The following is a 23159-nucleotide window of genomic DNA, read 5'->3' as shown; positions in this document are numbered from 1 at the left end:
CTGAGTTTTTAAAGCAGGCTAATTCTGGAGGCTGAAAGGGTTTTCTTAGGGATTCCAGTCAATATAGCTTTGGACATATTCCAAACCCACTGCAAATAATAGAAATCCTTCATTGTCTTAGACATGCTTTGGAGCCAAGTAATGTCTAAAACGTGCTCTAAAATATTGACCCACACAATGACCTATAAGATTAACCCTTTATGGCTAATTTTACACTTAGCAATAATTAAGTATTAAAGCTAATTGGCATCTTGATACGCAATTTATATCCTACAAAAAATAAAGGACAAAACCTTAACCTTACTACATGGCACCTAACTTTGCAAAAGGAAACTTCCTTCTGCTACCACTTATACTGAAAGAAATAAGTAAAGAGAAGGCGAAGATAATCAAAGATTGATCATAAAATGGATCAAGATCATATTTCAAATATATAAGTAATATATATAGTAGCTGAATCTGAACTAATAACGGAATGTATTATATGTCAGCACTTCAGTGCTCCTCAGAAGATACAGTGGATAGGTCTTTGTCACAAAGAGACAGTCCTGAGACTGTTTCAGAGGAGAATTTGACCTATTGAATTAATGTGACGTGAGCTTACATGTCCAAAGGGTCAAAAATAACTGTCAGAGAAAATCGCTGAGGTCATTTGACTTCCTCGTGGAATTCATTTCAATAAACTGAAAATAAATGGAGCATCAAAAGCTTGGAGATAGCCTAACAAAATCTAATTTCATTCAAGAAACTGTTGACCTCTGTTACTAAAGTTTAAGGCTCAGTTCTCAACTATCATATTGCACCCCTGTGCAACCTACTTCATCAATGGTCTGTGGTAGGATAGAAGGAAACTTCTTTCAAGTGACTCCTCTGTCACTCTAGTTTCAGTCCAGCATGAATAATGTAACAGAAAAGGAAAAATAATTTATATTAGGCATAGGGCCATCTATCCCTGATTACCTCCTCCATGGAGTGGTTTGGGAACTAAATTACAAATGTGAGAATCTCAAAATAATCTCTGGTCTCCTCAATCAGCAAAAATGCCACCCTTCCCCATCACCATCCTTGGCTTTTGATATGCCATAATTGGTAACGGTAGCTCAAAAGCTGCCACGGAGTATATTTATAGTAATTTCAAACCAAGCAAAAAGTCATTTGCATGGCTATATCCTGACTTGAGAGACATCTAATCAGCTAGTAGAATATGCAAAGGACAAAGCATCAAACTTTAGACAAGCTTGCAAAAATTTAAGCGTGATGATATTTTGTATCAGAAATGCCTCGTGCTTCGCTTGTTAAGCAGAGTAGAGCAGACCTAAATTGCTTCAGTGTGGAGCAATGTAGTTCTGAGTAAAGCGAACCTGCATTTAGTGCATCATTGTTCTGCAGTAAAATGATGATCTTCTGTTGAGTAAAGGGATTTGATTGGTAACAGAAAACAGTACAATGAGCAGAAGATCCAGAGGAGAGCTCACAAAGAACAGATAATGTTAGATGAATGTAGATAACAGCCTTCTTTCTTTGACAAGAACAGCAGTCTGCATTTCTTAAATGTGCCAGAAAGCATTCTTTCGCTATTGTCAGCCAGGAACCTAGGCTATTTTCGTTAAGGCTTCATTTGTGGTATGAATATTTTTTGTTAAAATATGTTAAATGAAGAGAAGAAAATGTTACTTTCAATCCTCAGAAAACCCCAAGAAATTCCAAAGATGTGCCTCCAGCCCCTCCTATGAACAGATTTAAGAGATGCACACTGAAGAGTTGTGTCAGACCTCCAGATCTGTAGTTGGTTTTGCAACCTTCATTCATACAGAATTAAAATATAATGATTTCTTAATAATCACTGCTTACTTTAAATCATGTTTTGTTACTACCAGGTATACCAAAATATGATTTTACAGTTGCATGTCTTTAAAGATAGCTTGCTGTTATTCAGGTGGAAAGTGTAAAAAGTAACTACTTTTTAACATTCCTGTGTGCCTTCTGCAATATCTGTGCATTACTCAGGAGCGGCGCAAGTTACATGCAGTGTATGCTGTTACAGCATACGATGGTTTTACTGTCAATGCCATCAGCTGGAAAGTGTCTGATCCCAGCTCAATGGTTTGCTAGGGACTGTGTGATCCTCAGGGGTTTTTCAGGCTCACAAGATTTGAAATACATAGGCGTTTTACAGAGTTCTTTGTGCTGCCTGCTGAGTGGTTTCCTGCAGGTTGCATCAATTCACTACACTAATCAACTGATGGCAATAAACAAGAGTCACTTAATTACTACTAAAGACCACTTTCTGCCTCTGGATACAGATAGGTAACTGCCAGTGACTTTAAAAGGAGGTACTGATGTGAGCGTGAGCCTAGAATCTAATTCTGTGCAGTTTGGTTTTACTGTCTTGCTTAATGGTTTGGCTGAAAGTCCAAAGACCTAGGCTGTGGTTTTAGGTGTCTGTCTTTGGCTGCAGCAAAACTGCTTTATCAGAATGCTCCATTAGCGTCTTCATGGCCTTATCTCTCAAACACAGACATTTTCCATTACTGGGGTATCCTCAGCACACCGGACGTGAACATAAAAAAAGAAAATTACTCCATTCCAATGCAGCCTGGACAAGACTACACCTGGAAACATTAATGCTGCAGATCTACCATTTCATGGTCTGCAAGTTAAAGACAGCACCCCAGAGCACTGCCCATGTTTCTTGGTTTTCCTTTTATAAAACTTTGCAGTGCTGACTGTACCAGTCTGCCAGAGGTCACTATTATTAATATACCCTATTACTATGATCCACGTGCAAATGTGGAGCCACAGGCTCCCCACACCATGCCCAGCAGGGAACCACCCAGAAGTACCAGCATGGCTTACACTCCTCCCTGCAACCTGCCTAGCAGAGACCCTCCCTCACTCAGCCTCATAATCCTGCACTTCTCTAACAATTTCTAGCAGAGCTTGGGCCATCATTAGCCAATCAACTGAGTCATTCCTTTGAGTAATGAATTTAGGCTAAGACTGGAAAAAAAGTCAGTCTAGTCAGTAAGATATCAATTCTACCTTTGCAACTAATATAGTAGGAATTTAAGTTGTAAGAAATTTCTCTGAATTTTAATTTAAATTTAGGCAGAATTTTAATTTTAATTTATGAAGCCTTTAATAAATTCATAGGAAATTATTTAACATTAGAAATTAAAACGTTGGAAAGCTCATTATGCTTCTAGGATTTCAGGCTATATTGGAAGTGATGACTGGTACAACCAAAAGAGCTCTGAAGCTGTGTCTTTACCATGATTAGTACAGCAGGCTAAGGAACACACCTTTTTGCTCTTCACCATTGCTAGTAGCCTGGTTGTAGCTTGGTCTCCAAAGACTAGATTCACCTCATCTAATTTTAGATTCCCAGATGAGGTAACTGTTGTGTCCCTGTAGTGAAGTAAATGCAGTATCACTGTGGGTAGTAACAGGCTACAAGATTTTTAATAACTGCAAGGACTCAGGATGAAGATTTTCAGACTCTCCTTGTCTAATCTTGCCTTTGTCAATCACAAGGTTTGTTTCAGCTTGCTTAAGTGAAATTGCAGTTGCCTAATGACCAGGCGGACATTACTTAATTTATTTTAGCCTTGTTTAGTCTTGTGTGATTTTGTGCTGTAGCACCTATTGGTGTTGTAATGTTGTTATATCTCCTGTAAGTAATAGACACTGGTTAGAGGTAGCTATTCTGATACTTAATCTGTGTAGAATTATTTATCTTTGACTCCAGAATAGCAGCATGGTGTAGCACAATACAACTGCAGAATGCTGGCAGGGGCCATGGAAGCGTGGACCCAAGCCCAGAGGCTTTAGGGCTGGACACAACTTGCCCGTTATCGATGGCTGAGCACTAAAGGAATGCAGCTCCTGGAACCTAGAGAAACTGATTTCAGGAGTCAACAAGAGAACAAGGAAACAAGTATCTGATGTATGTAATATACAACACATAGAACAAATTTAGAAGTGATTTGAAATTGCAAGTCAATGAAGAAAGAGCTAGATGTAGGCTTTGTTAGAAAAACAAAATAGCCTCAAATTTACACTCAGCTGAGGAGAAAGAAACCATCAACATCATTCTCCTCCTGGCAAAGGACTTGAGAAGCTGAGTATTGAAGTAACCAGACTATTGCAGTAAAAGGGGAAAAGTAAAGAATGGCATACAGTGAGTGGAGAAAAAATTAGTTCATGAGTGAAATATATGTAAGAAAGATTTTTTGTAAATATTCAACCCAAGACATATGGGGACTGATTTATAAAAGTGATGAGTGCTTACATCTGTAAGCAAAGTGCACTTGAGCTGTGTTCTGGGTGTACAAAGTGCTATAGCAATCCTAAGTACTCTGAAAATAAGGCTACCAAGGGCCATATTTTAAAATACATTTAGACACTAAAAAATTACAAAAATTATGCCTACAGGGATTTTCAAAAGGACCTGAGAAGTTAGATGCCTAACACCAATGAAGAGGGATTAGCATCTCCTCAGGCTAATGATCTCCTCAAACTAATTTGCCTACCTGGACTTTTAAGGTTTAAAAAAATCTGTCTCTGAGTACCTGAAAGTTGGCAGCCTAAACAAATTGATATTTTTTGACAGCATTTGTCTAAGTCACTCTGTGCCTCAGTTCCTTTTGTTTAAAAAGGATAATACTATCTTGCGTCACAGGGCTGTCAGCAGGATACATTGAACTAAAGGCTTTGAAGCATTCAGAAACAAGGGTGAGAAAGCTATTGAAACATCTTAGCGTCTGATCACGTGCAGATTTACTCCACAGTGTTTGGATAATGTAGAAAAAATATAGCTCAAGCTATAGCTAGTCAGGAGAATCAGGCCTGTGAAGAGGATATTGAGGGATGGGAACTGTACTTTTTCTTTTTTTTTTTAAGAGTGTGTGATTACAATTAAAACAAATTATTAAAAAATATACAGACATTTTAAAGAAGTCTTTTAAATGTCACGCCATTATCTGAGCCAGAGTGACTTCAGCATCTCAAGAGACTCATCATCGGGTCTGCCATCCTGATCCACAACCTACTTAGTGTATCAAACAGAAGTTTAAAAGGCAGTTTCATCATGGTTCATAAGGACCCAGAGGAGAAGACTTCTGATATTTGGGACACTTTAATCTGACAGACAACAACATAACAAGGTTCAGTTTCTGGGTAAAATGGAGACAGAAAAGTACAAATTAGGAAGAAAAAGAAATTTAGCAAGGGCAATTAATCACTGGTGCGGCTTACCAAGGGAAGTGGAAAATTTTTCGTAACTCTTTAATTCAACATTGAATGACTTTCCAAAGGATGGAATGCAAACAATAAATGTTGGTGCTAGATATTAAAAAGGAAGAATAATTCCTACCTGCGGAGGAATGTTGTCTGTTCTGTGATATGCAGACTAAGTCAGTGTCTTCTCCGGGCTTAAAACAAATGCATCTATACTTGGCTACCTTTTGGGATGAACCAAAGGGGAGCACACACCATAAGTCGTCCAGCATACAGTCACTGAACTAAACATGCAGCAGCTATCTTTGGGGCACGTAGTGTGCCTTTTTTTTTTTTTTTTTCTTTTTCCTCAGGAAAATTAATTACAGGTAATTACGGTGTATCATTTTTTTACATCATATATCTGCAGTGCTCCTTAATGAATATAAATTTAAATACTGTCCTGGACTTCTACTCTACCACAAATTAAAGAATAAATGGATCAAAGAAGAAGGAAAGAGTAAACTATGTTACAGTATGAAAATTGTTTACATTCAGGCATATGCAACAGCATTTCTGGGTTTTGCTCTTGTTGTTGTTTGCTTGCATTTGTTTCCAATATCATTATTTTGAAATAAGTGAAGGTTTTAGGTGTTCCAGAGACTATGCTCTTCATCAAGGTTAATATAGATGGTAAGATTAGATCTTGCAACTTCTTTTTCCCAACATTAAACATAAACAAATATATAAATAAAAGTATGCCGTTAGTTTTGAAGGGGTTGTATCCCTTTGTACCAACCATGAATTTACATCCTAATCTGTATGTTCCTGCAATTCATTGCAGCTTAAAAGATAGGAAACTCTGACAGAGAACAAGCCACTTTACATTGAACACTCCATATGGGAAATTTTAGCCAAATAAGTGATCATAATTGAGATGGCAGCAAGTGAAAAAATGGGGGAAAGAAATTTTTTCTGCTAGCCGCTTTGAAACCCTTGCATTTCAAAAATTCACATATGCATTGGTTTTCCCCTGAATAAAATTCTAGAGGGGGATTTAGAGTACATATAAATTCAGGCAGTGGTATCAAGACTCTGATTTGTAATAGGTTATTCAGTTAGGCACTTAGAAAGAACATGACATGACCTAATCTTGCTGCTTGTTATTCATGTTGCAGATAGTCCTGTTGCAGTCACAAGACTTAGATTCATCAGACACAGTATTTATATATTAAATATTACTCAAATAAAGGGGAGGTAATAAACTAGAGGTGGGACGGGAGTACTGCTTCTTTTCTAAATCCATCGGCTAGTTTGCCAGAGAGATTTCTTCTCTCTGCAGACCTCACTTCTCTTATGTCCTTAGACCATCACAGCCACAACAGTAATTACACAAATTTGCACTTTTTAATTTTAATATTCTGATTAATCTTCTGGTTTGGGTTTAGTAATAGTTGCAAAGTTTCTGGAAAGTGTTTCCTCAGAAGAGTGAATTAAACTGAACTTTGTGAATATTGACATCTAGTGTGACTGACCATGTTCTGAATGCACCAATGGAGTTTTGGAGTTTGTGTGTACTCAAAATATATTAATTACTGTATGGATTTTACTCAAGTGGAACTTTGTGGCAAAAAATGTAATCACCGTCTGACTTGTTCTTCAGTCTTATGCTCTCATGAAAAATCTGAAACTTTTCCAAATACACTTTCTTGGAAGTTTCAGTCCTTTAGATGCCAGTGGATTTTGTGACTATAGTTTCTCAAATGATTCATGAAGTATATGAATGATTTTATGTATTTAACTTCAACAAGCATAAACAATTTGAAATAGTCTCTTACTTGCTCTGCAAATTTACAAAGATTTGGACATTAATTTATCATTAACTGGAATGAAAACCTTTGACTGTATGCATACTTGAGGTAGAAGTTTCCAAAGCACCAAGTGCTTTTTTTCACCACATCTCCTGCAGTCAGCAGGAAGGCAGCTTCTCAAATCCCTTTGTGGGCTACTAACTTTAGCTTGTCTGCATATACAAACTTTTCACAGCTGCTTCCCACTCCAATGCATATTTTTCTAACATCAAAGGAGTTTGAGGCTTTTCACATCTCCCAGCTGTCTATCCTATGAGAATGCAGGATTTGGAGTCGATACATTATCATTATTACTCGTTGCTATTTGGAACCATACTGGTGGACCATGACTCTGTTGTCCTACATACTGCAAAATGTGAGAATAAAAAGATGGTTTGTGACTCTTAACAGCTTATGGTCCTTCCAGACAAATGAATGAAGCCAGGAATGTTAGAAAGGAGCTCAAAACCAAGAAACAGATCTATGATTAATCATTAATAGTTGTAATGAATATTGAAGTAAAACACTCAGAGAGAACAGAGGATTAACTCTCACATGGGTGAAAAGACTTTTGAACCGTGCTATGCCCCTGCAAGGACATTGTGAAAAGGGTTACTATGAAGTTTAATGTTTTGCTTGTCTCCGCTAGTTCAGTCTCATATATACAGAGCCATATTTCAAATAGAAAACAAGTTCCTTTTTCTAACTGTAGGCTCTGCCCAGCCAGACTGGGTTCTAACATGAAAAGGCTGTATTTCTATTCCTCTCAGTATTAGCAGTAAAAATTGCCAAACAAGCTGGGACCTCAGATATTTTTCTTCCACTAATGCACTCAATAACTTTTCCAATATTCTGCCATCTGTATCAATCTAAAATTAAGCTATGCCTACATGTAGGCTTCTGCTGGTATAGCTTTGTGAGCCACAGATATGAAAATGTCTTCCAGAAGCTCCTGTTATAAGTCCACTTGCATTTAAAAAAAAACAACAACAACCAAAACACACATGAAAAAAAAACACCACACAAAAATCCCAGAGCTTTTAGCTGTTTAACTTGTTCAGCTGTTTAGCTTGTTTAACTAAGGGGTAATCAGATAAAGTATGCAATATATAGCTTTCACAAAATAAGCTGCATCCTTTACTAGGAGAATGTTGCTGCTGTGGTATGCTACTGTAGGAATACCTTTAAATCACTCCTCGTGAAGACATGGCCCTTAATGAACAATTCTGTGGTTGATACACAGAACAGCCTGCAGTTTGTAGCATAGTTGTATTGACTTGGTAGCACCAGCCAACATTCAAAGAAATTGGTACATCTTTTGTTTCCAAAATCACCAGATTTAATATTGAATCACTGAAGAAACAAATCTGTTGATGTGTTTATGCTCGGGGTTTTTTGCATTAAGCTTCATTTTAGTACATCACTGCTGGAATATATATGAAGTATCAATGATATGATACTGGCGCGCAAGATAGGAGTCAAGGCAGAAGAAATCCATAATTAGATTTTTCTCAGTACATCCATCTTCATTTATCCAAGAGGCCTAAGTCATTATTATTTACTCAAGAATCTCCTTGGAGAGTAGGACTGTAAAGATTTGCTGCATATTATGAGAATCTGCAAGTATATTGAAGTCCCCTAGTTCAATTATTTGTCCCTTTTACATTTGATTATAATAGGAAGAAAGTTATACCAGTGCCTATATGTTTGGTTTCTGATGATATCCTCCCTCTCCTAAATTGTTCCTGTAATGGAAAAGGGGCAACTATTTCATTTCTTCTCTCACATGTTGTTTCTTTTTTCACCAGCTGATATAAGCTTACCTTTAAAGTTCTTTGTGTTTGGTATGTGAAGGTAATAAAATTTTTTAAGAAATTCATGACAGAAAGTCTTAACTAGAGAAGTTGTACTTTTCACAGTCATTCTTTGTGCTCAGTGGAGACTGAGGCTTGGATGCAGCCAACTACATCTCTTGGATGCAGCCAACTACATCTCTTCATAGATAGCGGCACCCCAGACCAGTTTGTATTCTTGAGTGAAGTCCCTGCTTTATCTTGGCCTGTTAGAGCAAAATACTTTTTCAGGATCAGTCCTATGAGGCATAGTGCAAAGGCGTTTAATTTTAAATTTGAAATCTGATTGTCTTGTATAATGTGAAACTGCTGTTTAGCAAAGAAACTTACTCAACAAAAATGGCACTATGCACACACACACACAAAATAACCAAAACCAACACCAACACCAAAACCAAAACCAAAACCACCCTAGTTTACCATAGATTTCTTCATCTCACTTCCTTGATAAAACAATATGGAGCAAAGAAGATATTTCATGACTAAATGAAAGCTATAATAAAGCCCACTAGCTACATTTCCATATAGAAGATATTTTAATAAGTGGTTTATTTTATTTTATCTAAAATTAAAGGCATTAGCAGATGCTATAAATGTGCCTAAGAATGGAGACTTAAACTACTCGGATATCAGGTTAAATGCGTTCAAGTTGGTGTAACGTAAAAACTGAGAACACATAGCTCTTTCCCAGATGAAAATTTTCTTAATATTTTCTGTTAATTTCTAACTTAATCATATCCAAGCCTCAGCCTGGGTTTGACTCTCACTGTACAACACAGTTTTTGTCTGGATCTAGGATCCTGCTCTTGTCCTACAACCCTGCAAACTGCAGCGGGTCACTGCACTCATCAAGGTCATTAAGGCTGATTGCACAGCACCAGGTACTGCCATTAGCCGATCCGGCTGTAGAATCAGGGCCAAGTTTAAGGCAAGCCATAACTAATGAACGTCAAGAACAGTAAGCCAAATGATGATAGATTTTTAAATGATGCAGTTAACCTCTAGCCAACAATCAATTACAAATAGGAAAATGCACACAGGGCTCCCACGAGCACAAGTCCTCCAAAATGGATGTGAATGAAAAGCGAAGCCCTGCCCTCACAAACACTGCTAGGACTAACTTTATGGAGACATCAGTGGAAAAGCACAAATTTCAGTACTGCATGTACATTTTTAGGAAGTACTTAAATGTCCTTATTTAAAAGCATGCCTCACATAAATGATCCGATGATGTTAGGTAAAAAATAAATCCTCATATTTTTTTTTTTTTTATATTATTTCAATAAATACCTAGTTTTGGGGTTGGAGAGCTGTTTGAGGAAGGGATTGTTTCATACCGATTTACTTTTCTAATTGTGTTTTGGTTTTTTTGAACTTTACAATATCCTGCTTAAAGAACACAGTCTCTATCTATTATTTTTTTTACTTTTAAAACATCTATTAATATCCACGTGTTTTTCATTATGTGAATGAAACCTTTTATCAAACTGTGCTCCCAGAAAATATTTTGGAACTTTCAAAAAGCAACCTAAGCATATTTCCCATCTAAGGTGGCAAGCTCAGCAGACAGCTTTTGCAAAGGCAATTTATGTAGCAACGGTATAATCACAAAAGGCTTACATTTTCTCTCAGATGAGAGAGAGATGTTTAGATGTTTGGGCTGTCACCCAAAGGTTCTATAGAAGAGATGCAACCTCATATCTAAGAATAAACTAGTTCGCTATAATGACTCTGAAATGTAAGGGTTAATGTTTGTATTCTTCATTAAAAAAAAATGCTGCTAGCATTTAAAAACAGAAAATCTTGATAAATCCTTGTACATAAGGGTAAATCCTTGTACATATATGTAAAAAGCATGCAAGAATCTGAAGTGAGCCCTGTAATTTCCTGAAGAACTGACACATCTCCAACAAAATAATTTTGGTGAAAACACATTTTCTGCGGGCATATATGTGCTTGCTTTGGTGCAGACTACATTTGTAGTCAAAGGTAGGAAAGAGCTAAAGACATTCATCTGAGAATAGACAGGACCTCAGCGGTTCATTTCCTATTCTGAATCTCAGAGGAAAAAATGTTGCACTCAGTCTCCCATTTCTCAGGAATCACTGTCACTACCGGGCTGCTACACTGGCCTCGGTTGTTCCTACTGGAGCTGTTAAATCAGCAACTACAGAGCAAGAGAGGAACTAAAGAAAATTAACTGTATTAAAACCTGCATTACATATACTAAACCCCTGTATTAACTATTTTAAAAAATATAAGCCGGTTTCTGTGCCACTCGTAATAGATCAGTTCTTGCTCAAAGATGTTATTATCTATGCAGAACCCAAATCTTTCCCACTGCCCAGTTTCCCTTCCCTTCCTTTCTCTTCCCTGACTACTCCCATCTCTTGAGAAGAAGGGTGGGGGAGCAATGAGCACAGGGGAAATAACAGAAATCTGCAAGTTAAAGGGGTGCTCAGACATAATCCCAGGACTGAGACCAGAGAAGAGAAAAATGCCAAAAGATTGCTTTGTTAGGAATTTCCTTGCAAGTAGCAATAGCTCAAAATGAAACATTGAGTCCTGCTCCTACTGGCTTTACAGGTGCCCAAAAACTGACCTAATAATTTTACAGTGTCCCCTCTTTCCCTCCCCTTGCTGACTGCATTAGGTGGCTTGGTTGAGCCTGTGGAGACCAGAGGACATCCTCTAGCCAGGGGTTATAATGGGCCTCCTAGTATATATTTTTGCGAATAGCTGCAAGGGAGCAGAAGCAGGTCCTTGACCTTCTCTCAATGATTTTCTGAAAAAGATGCAGATCTTAGTAATTTTAATTTTTCCCCAGGAGTTCTTACTAGTTCTTACTAGCTCTTACTAGAATAGTGGCACTCAGAAATGCCTTCACGCCAACAGTGAAGTCGCAGTGGTTTGAACCAATTCCCACCACGGTTATAGAAATACTCGTATTGTCGTTGATGAACTCTGGGTCAGGGCTGTCTTTTGGAATAAACCTGTTAGAAGACCAGACCAATTCTCTTAAGCGACTGGAGCCCTTACAGCAAATCAGCAGTTTGAAATGTGGAGCTACGTGGAAATCTACCCAATCTCTCTCTTCCCTGGCTTCACAAGTGGGAGCTGTTGGTACCTGCACGGCTCTTGGTACGAGGCAGAGCAGAGGAGCATAGGAAGTTAATAATCCACAAGCCATTCAGAAACATCTAGGACAGAGACACTGACACCAGGGTATCATGTGTCTGCACTGAGCATCTAGTAAATTGTTTACTTGGAGGGCTGATGAGAAATGCACGGATGAACGTCTGAAGCAACTGCTTGGCAGGTAAGGCTACTCGTGTACGCTAATAGATAGCACTATGGTCTCGTCATCACAGTGTCTTTTCCCCAAATGTATTTGCAGCAGTTTATCAACATTATATAATGCAAGGAGAGTTCGGAGCAAGGATAAAGGTTTGCTAGCCAGCTTGCAGTGTGCTTGTTTATTTGACATACTTGATTTACAGGTCTCCTGTTTACACAATGCACTTTCAGCAGTCCTTTCTTTTATTTTTAATGTCAAATTAATTACTCTTGATCCTAAATAAATAATCTGGGAAGTCCTTCAGGTTTCAGGAGCAGGCTTGAACGACTGCTTTTAAGAACTACTCCAGTACATGGTTTATTGCCCATATAGTCAATGGTTATTGTACTCTATATGTTTTCCTCTTGTTTACCGCCTTTTTTCCCTGCCACTGCACGGTTTTGTTTCCTCCTGCCGGGTGGGTAAAAAGGAAAGAAAAAAGGACGGGGAGGATGGGCAAGCGCTAGCAGCGCTGCCCCCCTCGGGGTTAGGGGGCGGCGAGGAAGCGGGGCCGGGGACCTCCTGCCCTTCAGAGGGGCAGGTCGCCCTTCCCGGGGGGGACGCGCCCACAGGCGCTGCCTCCGCGCCCCCCGCAGCCCCGGGGTTCCGGGGCCACCCTGCGGCGGAGGGCTGGGGGGGGGGGGGGGGACGGACGGACGGACACCGCGGCTCCGCGGCCGAGGGAGCGGAGGGACTGAGGAATGGCGGGATGGAGGGATAACGGGTGGAGGGATGGAGGAGTGAGGGATGGACGGATGGAAAGATGGAGGGGCGAAGGATGGAGGGATGGGAGGAGGTGGGCTGGAGGAAGAAGGGATGGAAGAATGAGAAAATGAGGGCTGAGGGACGCAGGGATGACGGGCCGAGAAACGGAGGGCTGCAGGAGCGAGCGCCCGCGCTCCCCAGCTGCTCCCCCTCCGCTGCGCGCCTCCGCGCCGCTCCCCGGCCCCCCCCGCCGCCGCCGCTGCGCGTGCCCGCGCCCGGGGCTGACTCTCCCTCGCATCCTCCTCCCGCGGCGGCGGCGGCAGCGCCGGGGATGGGCAGCGAGAGCGCGCCCAGGAGCAGCCCGGGCCCCGCCGCTCCCCCCTGCTCCCGCACCCGCTGCTGCTCCTGCCCCGCCGCCCCCCGCGCCCCGGGGGCAGCGCCGCCGCCGCGCTACCCGCAGCCCCCGCCTCGGACGGGTGAGTCACCGGGCCCTGCCCCCCCCACCCCAAAAAGCACCTGCCGCGCATCCCCCGTCTTCCTTCCTCCGCGCCTCCCATCCCGGAGCGGCCCCGGGGATGAGCGCTGGGGGAGCCGGGGGGGCGCGGAGAGGAGGCGCCGCGCTCACGCCTGCCCCCGCCCCCGGGGGAACGGGGGGTCCCGGCCCGGGCTTGCGCCCGCCCCGCGGGGCCGGAAGGTCCGGGGGGGCAACAGGGGTGTCCCCGAGGCTCCATGGGGGCTGCGGGGGAAGGGGCTCCCGCCCCGCTGCTCCCCCCCCCCCCCCGGGCACCGCTGCCCATTCCCACCGGGGTCTCGCACACGCACAGCCGCACGCGCAGACACCCCGACAGCCCCGCTCCCCGGCCGGGCCAGGGTCCCCCCATCCACGGGCCGCAGCGCCCCCCACCCCGCCGCCGGGGCGGTTAGGGGGAGGGGGCAGAGCCTGAACTTTTGCAAAGGACCATTTGAAGGTGGGGCGAACCCGGCTCAGCAGAATTGGCTGCTTCACCGGAGTCGCCCCCCCGGGAGGCGGCGGAGGGTCCCGGTCCCACTCGCGGGTCCGCTGAGTGCAGCGGAGCGTGGCTCTTCCCATGGGAGGTGGCTTCGGGCGGGACTCGGGGCCCAAATGGACTTTTCTGACACCACCACTCCCCCCAAGTAAATAATTAATTAAATAAAGCTGGGGAGGGGCGGGGGGAGAAGTCTGTGCTCGTTTTGCTTTCACTGCCCTGAGCCGGGAGTGTGGACGATGGGATGCTGTGGCCGAAAAGCGTTTTCTGGTTGTGTCATGATGCACACGGTTGGTTGTAGGTAGTGTAGTAACTATCTGTATCCCAATAGTTTCCTGTGGAGAAGGGTTGTTATGGCAGCAGCGCTTCCCTCTTCTATTTTGCATCTCTGGCTTAGAGTAATGTTAAAGACCTGGGGGGGGGGGGGGGGGGGGGGGCGGCAAAAAAAGGCCCCAAAAAAGCAACCTCTTGCCTCCTTGCCAAATAGCCAACAAGTACAGATATGAGTCACACTAAACCTTCACTCCCTTCTCCAGAAGCTGGTGCTGTGATAACACTTAAGACTGAAGGAGACTAAGGGAAAATGTCATTATTTTTTCCCCACAATTTCTGCTTTTTGTTAAATTTTGTCAGATTTTTTTGCTTTGTGTTGGGTTTTTAATGCGTTTCGCTTATACATTTTCATAGAATTCTTTCTTGCAAGGACTTCTTACTCCTGCATTACACTGGGTAAAGGGATTCAAGTGGTTCTACATACAAGTTACACGCAACATTTGTGGGAAGGGAAAGCTTGTAATTCTGTAGATTTAGCTTTTCTGTACAAGTTACAGGATGATGATTTTTCTTGTGATACAGAGGAATCTGCATGAAACTCATCAAAAAGGTCTCATCACATCCTAACTGACACAGCTGGTGGCAGTCTGAAACCGTAAGATTTAAAGGTTATCACGAAAGTAAGTTTCTCTGTTGCCTGTAATGATCAGCCTGTTCTCAGATAAACCACAAATAGTTGTAAGGGAAACACTCTGATTCTGATTTCAGTTTAGTCAGTAGTGTTTTGGTGAAACTGTTTAAACTGTGAAGCCTTTCACAAGGATGGATGTTAAAAGCACATGAAATTGGTAGAGGGCTATATTACTCTGCAGTTTTTACTCTACACTTGTATAGGTACCATTTGTTGTCTTCAACTGGAGTTTGCTTGAGTAGAGGGTAAGCAGTAAATGATAAGGACAGAAGGATTTTGTCCTGAACACTCTCACATTTTTATTTCCTGCAGAATATTTGCAGACTGATATTGATATTGCAGGATGAAACATTATTGAATTGTGATATCTTGTTTCCAATTGTACATTTTGAAATAAGGTTGGCTTATCAGTAGGAAAGCAACACCAGTGTGTAACTGTTCATTTAAGAATGAAAAAATGTCCCAGGATCATTCATGTGTTGAAACAGACCAGATTCAGGTTAAATAGGTGAACTAAAATAATGTGGTGTAAGTGATCTGTAATTAATTTTCATTGCTTATAATGAAAACAGGCACTCTTGTTGTCTTCAAGAGATGTTGGAAGATAAATGAGAACAGCAAAGTTTATATTTTGAATGACAAACTGTTAAAAAAACCTCAGATATTTCTAAGGGAATACAAGCACATCTCTTGGTATAACTGTGGTCATGATTCTGATCCCAGCTAAATTAGTATGAGATTCTCCCCAGGCACCGCTGTGAGCAGAATCCAAAAGGTCTCTGCTAACCATTTTTGAGGGGCCAGGATGTGAAAAGATAATTTGAACTTTTCCCCATGCAGTAGCTGGAAGGATTTATTTCATGTCTTGTATGGAATATTCCACGCTTTACCTTTCTGAGCTGTACTCAAGCCTATAGTTCTTACCTGCCCAGACAGCTCAACTGAGATATTTCTTGTGAGAAAGAATAATGTATATATAGCTAGGAGCAGTTTTACTGGGACCGACTAGTCAAATAATAGTCAGGTTTACTGGAAAAAGGGATTGACTTTGAGTGCTACTTTCATATCTGATACCATTAAAATTTCATTTTTAGGTCATGGGAATAACATGTTTCTTAAAATGGCATTATTTGGTTTATGGTTCTGATATGAAAGGACTAGCTGAATTTAATCAAGCTGGAGAACAGATGTTTCCAACTTTAGTGATTTAAAAATATCCTTAGAAATTTAAAAATAACCTTAAATTGTAATGAAGAAAAGACAAATTTGGATGCTCTGAAAAGGGTTACAGCTGAAGTTATTTGATACAAGCGAACCAACAGATTGCACTTATTTAACATTAGATAGAGGTAAAATGGAACAAAAAAGAAAGCTGGCAAAACCCAGCTATCATAGGAAAATAGTATAAACACTGAAATTATTCAAGAAGTTCCAACTTTAAGGGTCTGACGCCTTTATGGGACTCGAATGGAAAAGGTCCCATTGGCTTCAGTAAGCATTAGTACCTGGACCCTATTCTAAGAGAAGGGACGGGTAAAGCTAATTAAATTAAGTACCACAAGAATTCTGACAGTTTCTAAAATTAGATTGGAAATGTACATGTTTTCTTCAGTTAGAAGGAAGTCCTGGGTCCACCAAAACTGAATTGGAGTCTTGCCATCAATTTCGCTGGGGCCAAAATGTCACCCTGAGAATTATGTTTCAAGTGACTTTTGAAATACATTGCATGTTACATTTAATCTGGTTTTAATTTGTGTGATATTCTATTAAAATGAGGATACCTTTGCCAAGCTTGAGTTATTAATTAGTTATTAGCAATCATTTTCCCTTTCCTTTTCCATTTTTTTAAATGTCAGTTTTTCAGAAATGGCAAGAAACACAAAACAGTCTTCCTGTAAGAGTGTACTCATAACCTGAATAATTCAAAGACTGTACTGTCATTGTGCAATCAATTTTTTAATATGATGCTGTCAAAGTCATAAAAAAAATAATCAAATGTGACATCATAGAAGACAATGTATATAGCTGACATGACATCCAAATGTTTTAATTTCCCCGCTTTATATTTAGCAGTTAATGAAGATAGACTTTTCTTTCATTCCTCTGAGGAAACTCCTAACACAACATATTAAATGTTCAGAAAAAATGACTATATTTTCTTAAAAAGAAAGATACCTCTTGTGAAGAAAAGTCCCTAACGTAAAGGAAATGAAATCATAAAGGAGACAATTTAAAGCCTTCAGTGGGAAACGGAACTGAGATAATTTGCAGCTATTGAGAAAAACTATTGTCAGATAGGTTTTCTAGAATATGATAGGTATGATCTTGACAAAGGACAATTTATTAACTGTTCCTAACTAGGTGTGTACCTCGGTGTAAAAAAAAAAAAAAAAAGACTAACACACTTTTACCCTCAAAACCCATAGTCATTTCTGTGGTGTCTTTCTGCTGTTTTTCCTCCTAAATGAAGTATATTTAATGCTAATGAACAGTACTGGATTGGTAGAAATGGAAAATGAAACTGTGTTTACGCAGCGTTGGTGGAGCATAGAAAGCAGCAGCACGGTGCAGTGACCCAGCACTGAGCTGCCATTCCAGCCCGGCTTGGGTGGGTACTGGGCGTGGAGACAATGTTTGCCCACCGAGATCTTCCAGGTGGCTAAGAGCCTTTTTTCTCCAAGTAGTCAACATACTGAGGAAATTTGCCTGGAATGGGATTTTGTTAGCCTTGGCCTCTGTCATCTTCAAAGAAACTAGCCCCAGTTGTGGCTCCATGGAGACCTGGCCAGATTCTGCGAGGAGCTCGGTATTCTCAGCGCCAATACTTTTGAAAGCACTGAGTGTGTTTTCAAGATCCTCTAAGAAATGGAATGAAATAACCCGTTCATTTCACACAGGCCACAAACCAGCTTTCAAATCCCAATGATTTTCCGTCTCTACTGCGTGTTGGCTATATTTGAATCAGTGAACTAGAGGTGAAAGGCTCCAAAAATGTGATTACCAGTCCTCAGAGACATTTAGTTCTTCAAGGATATCTTACTGGAAATACTTGCTTGTGTTTCACAAACTGGACCAGAGAGAAATGAACTAATAACACATAAATATTTTTATTTTATTTTAATTTTTTATATATTTTGTAGAGAGACTGTTAATTCCATGTTTCAGATATTTTGTTCTGGAATACATGTATAATCCATGAGCAAAGAGTCTTATACCTGTTCTTATTTCATTACCACATAATGCTATATTTTTGATCTCACAAACATAGACAATGATTTAACCCTACGCTGCCATACCTGTCTAACTTAAAACATTCCAATACTAATGTTTGGACTGGATTTTTTTCTCCCTAATACTTGCTACTCAGCAGCAGAAAATTTCAGAAAACAAATTAAATAAATAACAAATAAAATCAGTTATTTGTAATAGATTTTTATGTATAATGGCTTGGTTTTTATAAATTAAGCCTATGCTCTTTTGGGAAAAAAAAACCCAAAACAACCAACTTAAAACTATTGTAATTGTGTTATACTACAATCTAAATCCACTATGTAAGTTAAGCTACTGAACTAAGGAAAGCCACCAACTGAACACTGAAAATGAATATTTAAGTGATAATCCAGCTGCTTAAAGGTCTCTTGTCTTTTTTGCAGATGTCTTCTCCCTTTTAGTTTATCCAAGATAGCAACTACAGCAGTTTCAAATGGAGCAAGTGCGTTTAGACTGAAACCACAGGGAAGCCTGTTTTCTCATTCCAGTGTTAGACCAAATGCAGAGATCTATGAGGTCTAAACTTTGAAGTACATATACTTCCTTCAAAATTATTTTTTTTATTTAGGAAATGAGTGTTGGTTTTTAAAATACGGAATGTATTTTTTTAAATTTTGTATTTATCTAGCACCTTTATTATTGTTTTATTTACCTAATAAGACAACCCTAGAAAATATTTTTGGGACTTTATATATCAACTTCTATCACAAAGCATCTAGCTAACATTAAAACATTAATCATGATTTGTCATATTAAAATGCCCAAATTAAAAATCTGAACAAATGACAAATATAGACTTCTTAGTGATTAGCAAAAACTGGTATCAAATTTTGCATAATGCTTATATTTGACTGTTGATTAGTGTGCTTTAATGGCTAACTGTGAGTGATACTTAAAAATTCTTTAGCTAAAAAACATAAATCTAGTCCAAGTTTATTTAATACATGATGTCTTTCTTACTGCTTTGAACTAAAGTTCCAAGCTAGAGATTTAAACTACTTTGAATGAAATCTGCCCATACTTATAATAAAATAATCACTAAGGATCTTGTTTACAGGTTTGTCTTTACATTTCCCCACAGTTCCTCCCACAGCTTTTTTTCACCCACTTTTTCACCCCAGATGGAGACACTAGGTAGGAGTTAAAAATATTTTTTAAAAAACTTCTAAATAATTAAGCAGCATTAACTCCCTGTATATTCAAAGACTTTCTTCAGATGAGTCACCACATTTTAGGAAGTCAGGTACCAACAGCAGTACCCAGGGCAGATTAGTAACCAAGGACAGATGGATGCAGGTGGCAAGTAGACCATGCCAGACAACATGGGGTGAAGCAGGCCTATAAAGCAACAAAAACAGTTTTCTCTGCTTATCAGGGTGACATTTAAGAGGTTTTTGAAACCAGAAAGATCTCCTTTTGAAACGAAAGGCACAAGTATAGAAGTCCTCAAGAAACAAGTTTCTACCCCAAACTGTTTTGGATAGGATGAAATGTAAAATGTTGTAATATGTGTCTCAAAATATCAGAAACTATTTTATTTTTTTTTTGAGGTTATTCTTTCAAACCAAGACTTCAGCAAAATTACTTCAATTTTGTGGAGCATTGTGATACCAGTGTAACTGCATATTCTGTCGAAATAGGATTTTAGTGAAGTTTCTTCAGTGGCTTAAACTACAGGAGAAGAAAGACCTTCCTTAAAATTAAGATAGCGCTGAATGAAGGCATCAGTCATGAAACTGTGAGATGCAGAGCTTTAGGAATGCGTTTATTCCAGTAAACTGGCTGATTGTGTACAGGTTACTCGTGACAACTGCTCTGACTTCATAGAACTGAGTCCTTGCTATTCTTTGGCAAAGCAGTGGAAGTCTCTGCTTAGAGGCAGAGTGTAGAATTGATGGTAGAACTTGTTTGGGAATTCTCCATCAAAATTATTTTTCAGTAGAAATATTTCATGGTTTGAAATTAGAATTGGCATTAGTATGAATCAATAATAGAAGATCCCTAATTTAATTTGGGAAATGGAAAATCATGAACTTTTTGAAATTAAGAATTTGAAATGGGAAATATTTTATGGTCACTACTGCTGAATATTTCATTTAAATGGAATGAGAGCACATCCAACTACACTTAGAAAGCAATCAAGTTGTTATTGCTGCCTGTATTGTTATATTTGGAATAAAATTTATCAGCTAAACAGCCAAGACTATCAACCTAGCTATACAAACTTTACGATTTATTTAAGCTGGCAATACAAGATTTTCACAAAATAGCTGCTTAACACTATTATTCAGCAGTTCTAAATACCCCTAGTTTAAAGGCCAATGTGTAAGTAAAATGAAGTAAGCTTGCTCTGACACAAATGCTAATTAGTTTCTTGACAACTACCAGGCTTAAAAAAGAGTTTTCAAGCAACACTGTTTAGCTGAATGGAGAGAGAAAATGCAGTAATATCCAACAAATGCCATTTTGGAGCATAATAAACTTGCTAATTCTAGAACTTGCAATAATTAGGGGAATTTTAAGTGAGAATGCTTGCCCCAAACAACATTGACCTCAACCAGCTAAGCTAAGACAGCTGATGTCCTACATTGAGTATTGGCACTGATATAAGAGTTGCAAGGGAGGATCTCAGGGATGGAACCAAACTGCACTTCCCAGGCGGTGTCTGTGCCTCCCCTGTAGCCACTTACCAGCCACCCTTGCTGCGCAGCACGTGTGGGGAACAAAGGAATGACCAGCTGCCTCCCCAGCAAAGCTTCCTGGGGGACCCAGCCAAAATTCCTCATTACTTGACCTTGCTGAGCCTGGATGCTCTGTACATGCCTTCCTGACCTGACGGACCTCCAGTACTGGTCCACATGCCCACTTGCAGCAAGCTGATAGTATTTGAGATTCTAGCTAAAGAGTCTTTCAGGAGAAAGCAATGAGAAGATTACAGAAAAAACATTTTAAATATTTTGACAGTTAGTTAGAATACACATAGCTTGATAAAGTGTGTTTCCTTAAGGCCCCACTGAGCTGAAGAGCCTTCTTTCCGCAGGTATCCTAGGGCAGGCAAGTGCAAGTAGCTGAGAGCATTTGTATTGTTAAAGCAACCATAATAAAAAAAATAACAATAATAATTAAATCTGTTTTGTAGATCTTTCCAGACAAGGGAGCTTTAAGCCTTGCACGACAAGTGGTACCAATAGTCGATGGGAAGGAATTCCAAACTGATTCACATTGGAGCAAAACACAGCAACACTGCTATGAAACTCAGGGCTGGGAATTTTTACATAGTTGATAATACCCAGCATGAGCCTGAGAGTAATTTAATTTCATGCAGACGATGAAATAAATAGGAAAATGGTTGGTGTGTGTGTACATATAAACTACAGTATGAATGAGTCAACTCAGTTCAAATACAAAGAAGCGGTTGGCAAAACCCTGCAAACTACATCGGTGGGTAACCAAAGAAGATACCAGCAGTCACATTTTTTTTTCACATTTATAAGACGTGATTACCAAATGAGGAGACAAATGCCAGTCTTAGAAGTACAACTTGAAACTGGGAGACTACCTGTTATCAGAATAGGTTGCTTCATCCCACATCATCTTGACACTTTCAAATAAGTCTAAATTTAATTACCTTTCACATCACTACCTTCCTCTCAATCTTGTTATGAGTCAAAACAGACTAGCTGTGGAGACAACTCGCTTTCTCAAATAATGATTTTGTGACTATATTATGCACAGTGTTCATTGCTGAGGAACGAAATCTGTTTTTCTTAACACCTAAGATACACAGGGGGGAAAAAATGTTATAAGTCTGTTGCATAGTTAGCAACAAAGAACTCAGCCATATGCAAATATAATTTTGTTTATGGGCAATTTTACAATTTCACTAGTTTCCTATTCTGAAAAGAACAAAACCATAAGTTGAACATTTCTACAGATTAAGAAGTTATTTTTGTCAGTCAGTAATTCTGCTTTTAGGAAAATCTAGTTGTAGATAAATTGAGAAGACTGATTATGAAAGAACCAAAATAATTTATTTTGTATGATGAATTTTGTATGAAGAAACACTGCAGTGGAAAGCTATTTCAGAATAGAAACTAGAAAAACGTACCTTTTTCACTTTTTCAAAACAGTTTTTCCTTGAAATTTGCACAATTCCAAGAGACATTTTGATGTAAAAACATGAAATTGTCTTTCATTCTCCTCTGAAAAAATTTAATGCAGCTCTAGATCTAAAAGAAGAATAGGATATCCGATTGGATGTTACCAGGAAAACCTGCGGCTTTCTGTGTTAAGGCATATAAAGACAATCATCTCATCTGCTGGAAAGAATCACTGTGTCTTAACCATGTATTTTAAGTATATATACATACACGTATATAGGCATATACATTCACACACACATACTCCTGTTCCTCCTGGTCCACAATAGCAGCTGAGCTCTTCAGGCACCCTGCCTGGTTAAAATCCTTCTCCCTGAAAGTCAGCTTTTCTTTTTTTCCCTCCTAATAGAGCAATTTCCTGTGGTGGATTTATGCATTTATCTCTTTTCTTGAACTTTGTTGGATTGGCCTAATTTGTAATTCTTTTTGCTCGCATTACTATGCAGATAATATTTGTTCCTTTCATTGGGTTGTTATAGAATAAGTCATTTTGATGTTTGTGCCCCATTTTTATAAGTGCTTAATGCCATGTAATGTTTATGGATTACCTGTAGTCTTCAGGTAAGTAGAAAAAATTACTCCAGAATTATGCCTCTCTGAAGGTCAGAGGCACACAGCTAGAAATGGAAACCAAGCGCTAGGTTCCCAGTCCATGGCTCCAGCCGCACCTCCTCCTACAGTACAAAATTGGTTTAGCACAGATTTTCCCCAAAATATGGAGAACAATTTTGATGCCACGAAGGGAATGTAATACGTGATAATCACAGGCTATTTCAGCAGCAATGAGAAAAGGCTG

The 23159-nt window shown here is 39.6% G+C and overlaps 1 protein-coding gene across 2 annotated transcripts in view; it reads left to right on the top strand.

Moving 5' to 3' along the window:
- The first annotated feature begins 12045 nt into the window (after positions 1-12045).
- The window catches only part of FUT9 (fucosyltransferase 9), a 106602-nt gene continuing 95488 nt past the window's right edge, over positions 12046-23159 (top strand). The window contains exon 1 of one of the 2 annotated variants that reach the window (XM_055714325.1): positions 12046-12239. Coding sequence is in view for 1 of the 2 variants with exons in the window: in XM_055714324.1 (XP_055570299.1) it covers positions 13090-13438 (349 nt within the window). In the remaining variant the exon portion in view is untranslated. Of the gene's footprint in view, positions 12240-13081; positions 13439-23159 lie in introns of those variants that run through there. The other variant, XM_055714324.1, reaches the window with a different exon arrangement.

This window comes from Falco cherrug, chromosome 6, assembly GCF_023634085.1.
Source record: "Falco cherrug isolate bFalChe1 chromosome 6, bFalChe1.pri, whole genome shotgun sequence".
Lineage (NCBI taxonomy): Eukaryota > Metazoa > Chordata > Aves > Falconiformes > Falconidae > Falco > Falco cherrug.
The sequence above is the reverse complement of the archived record's forward strand: the minus strand, read 5'-3'. Positions and strand labels throughout refer to the sequence as shown.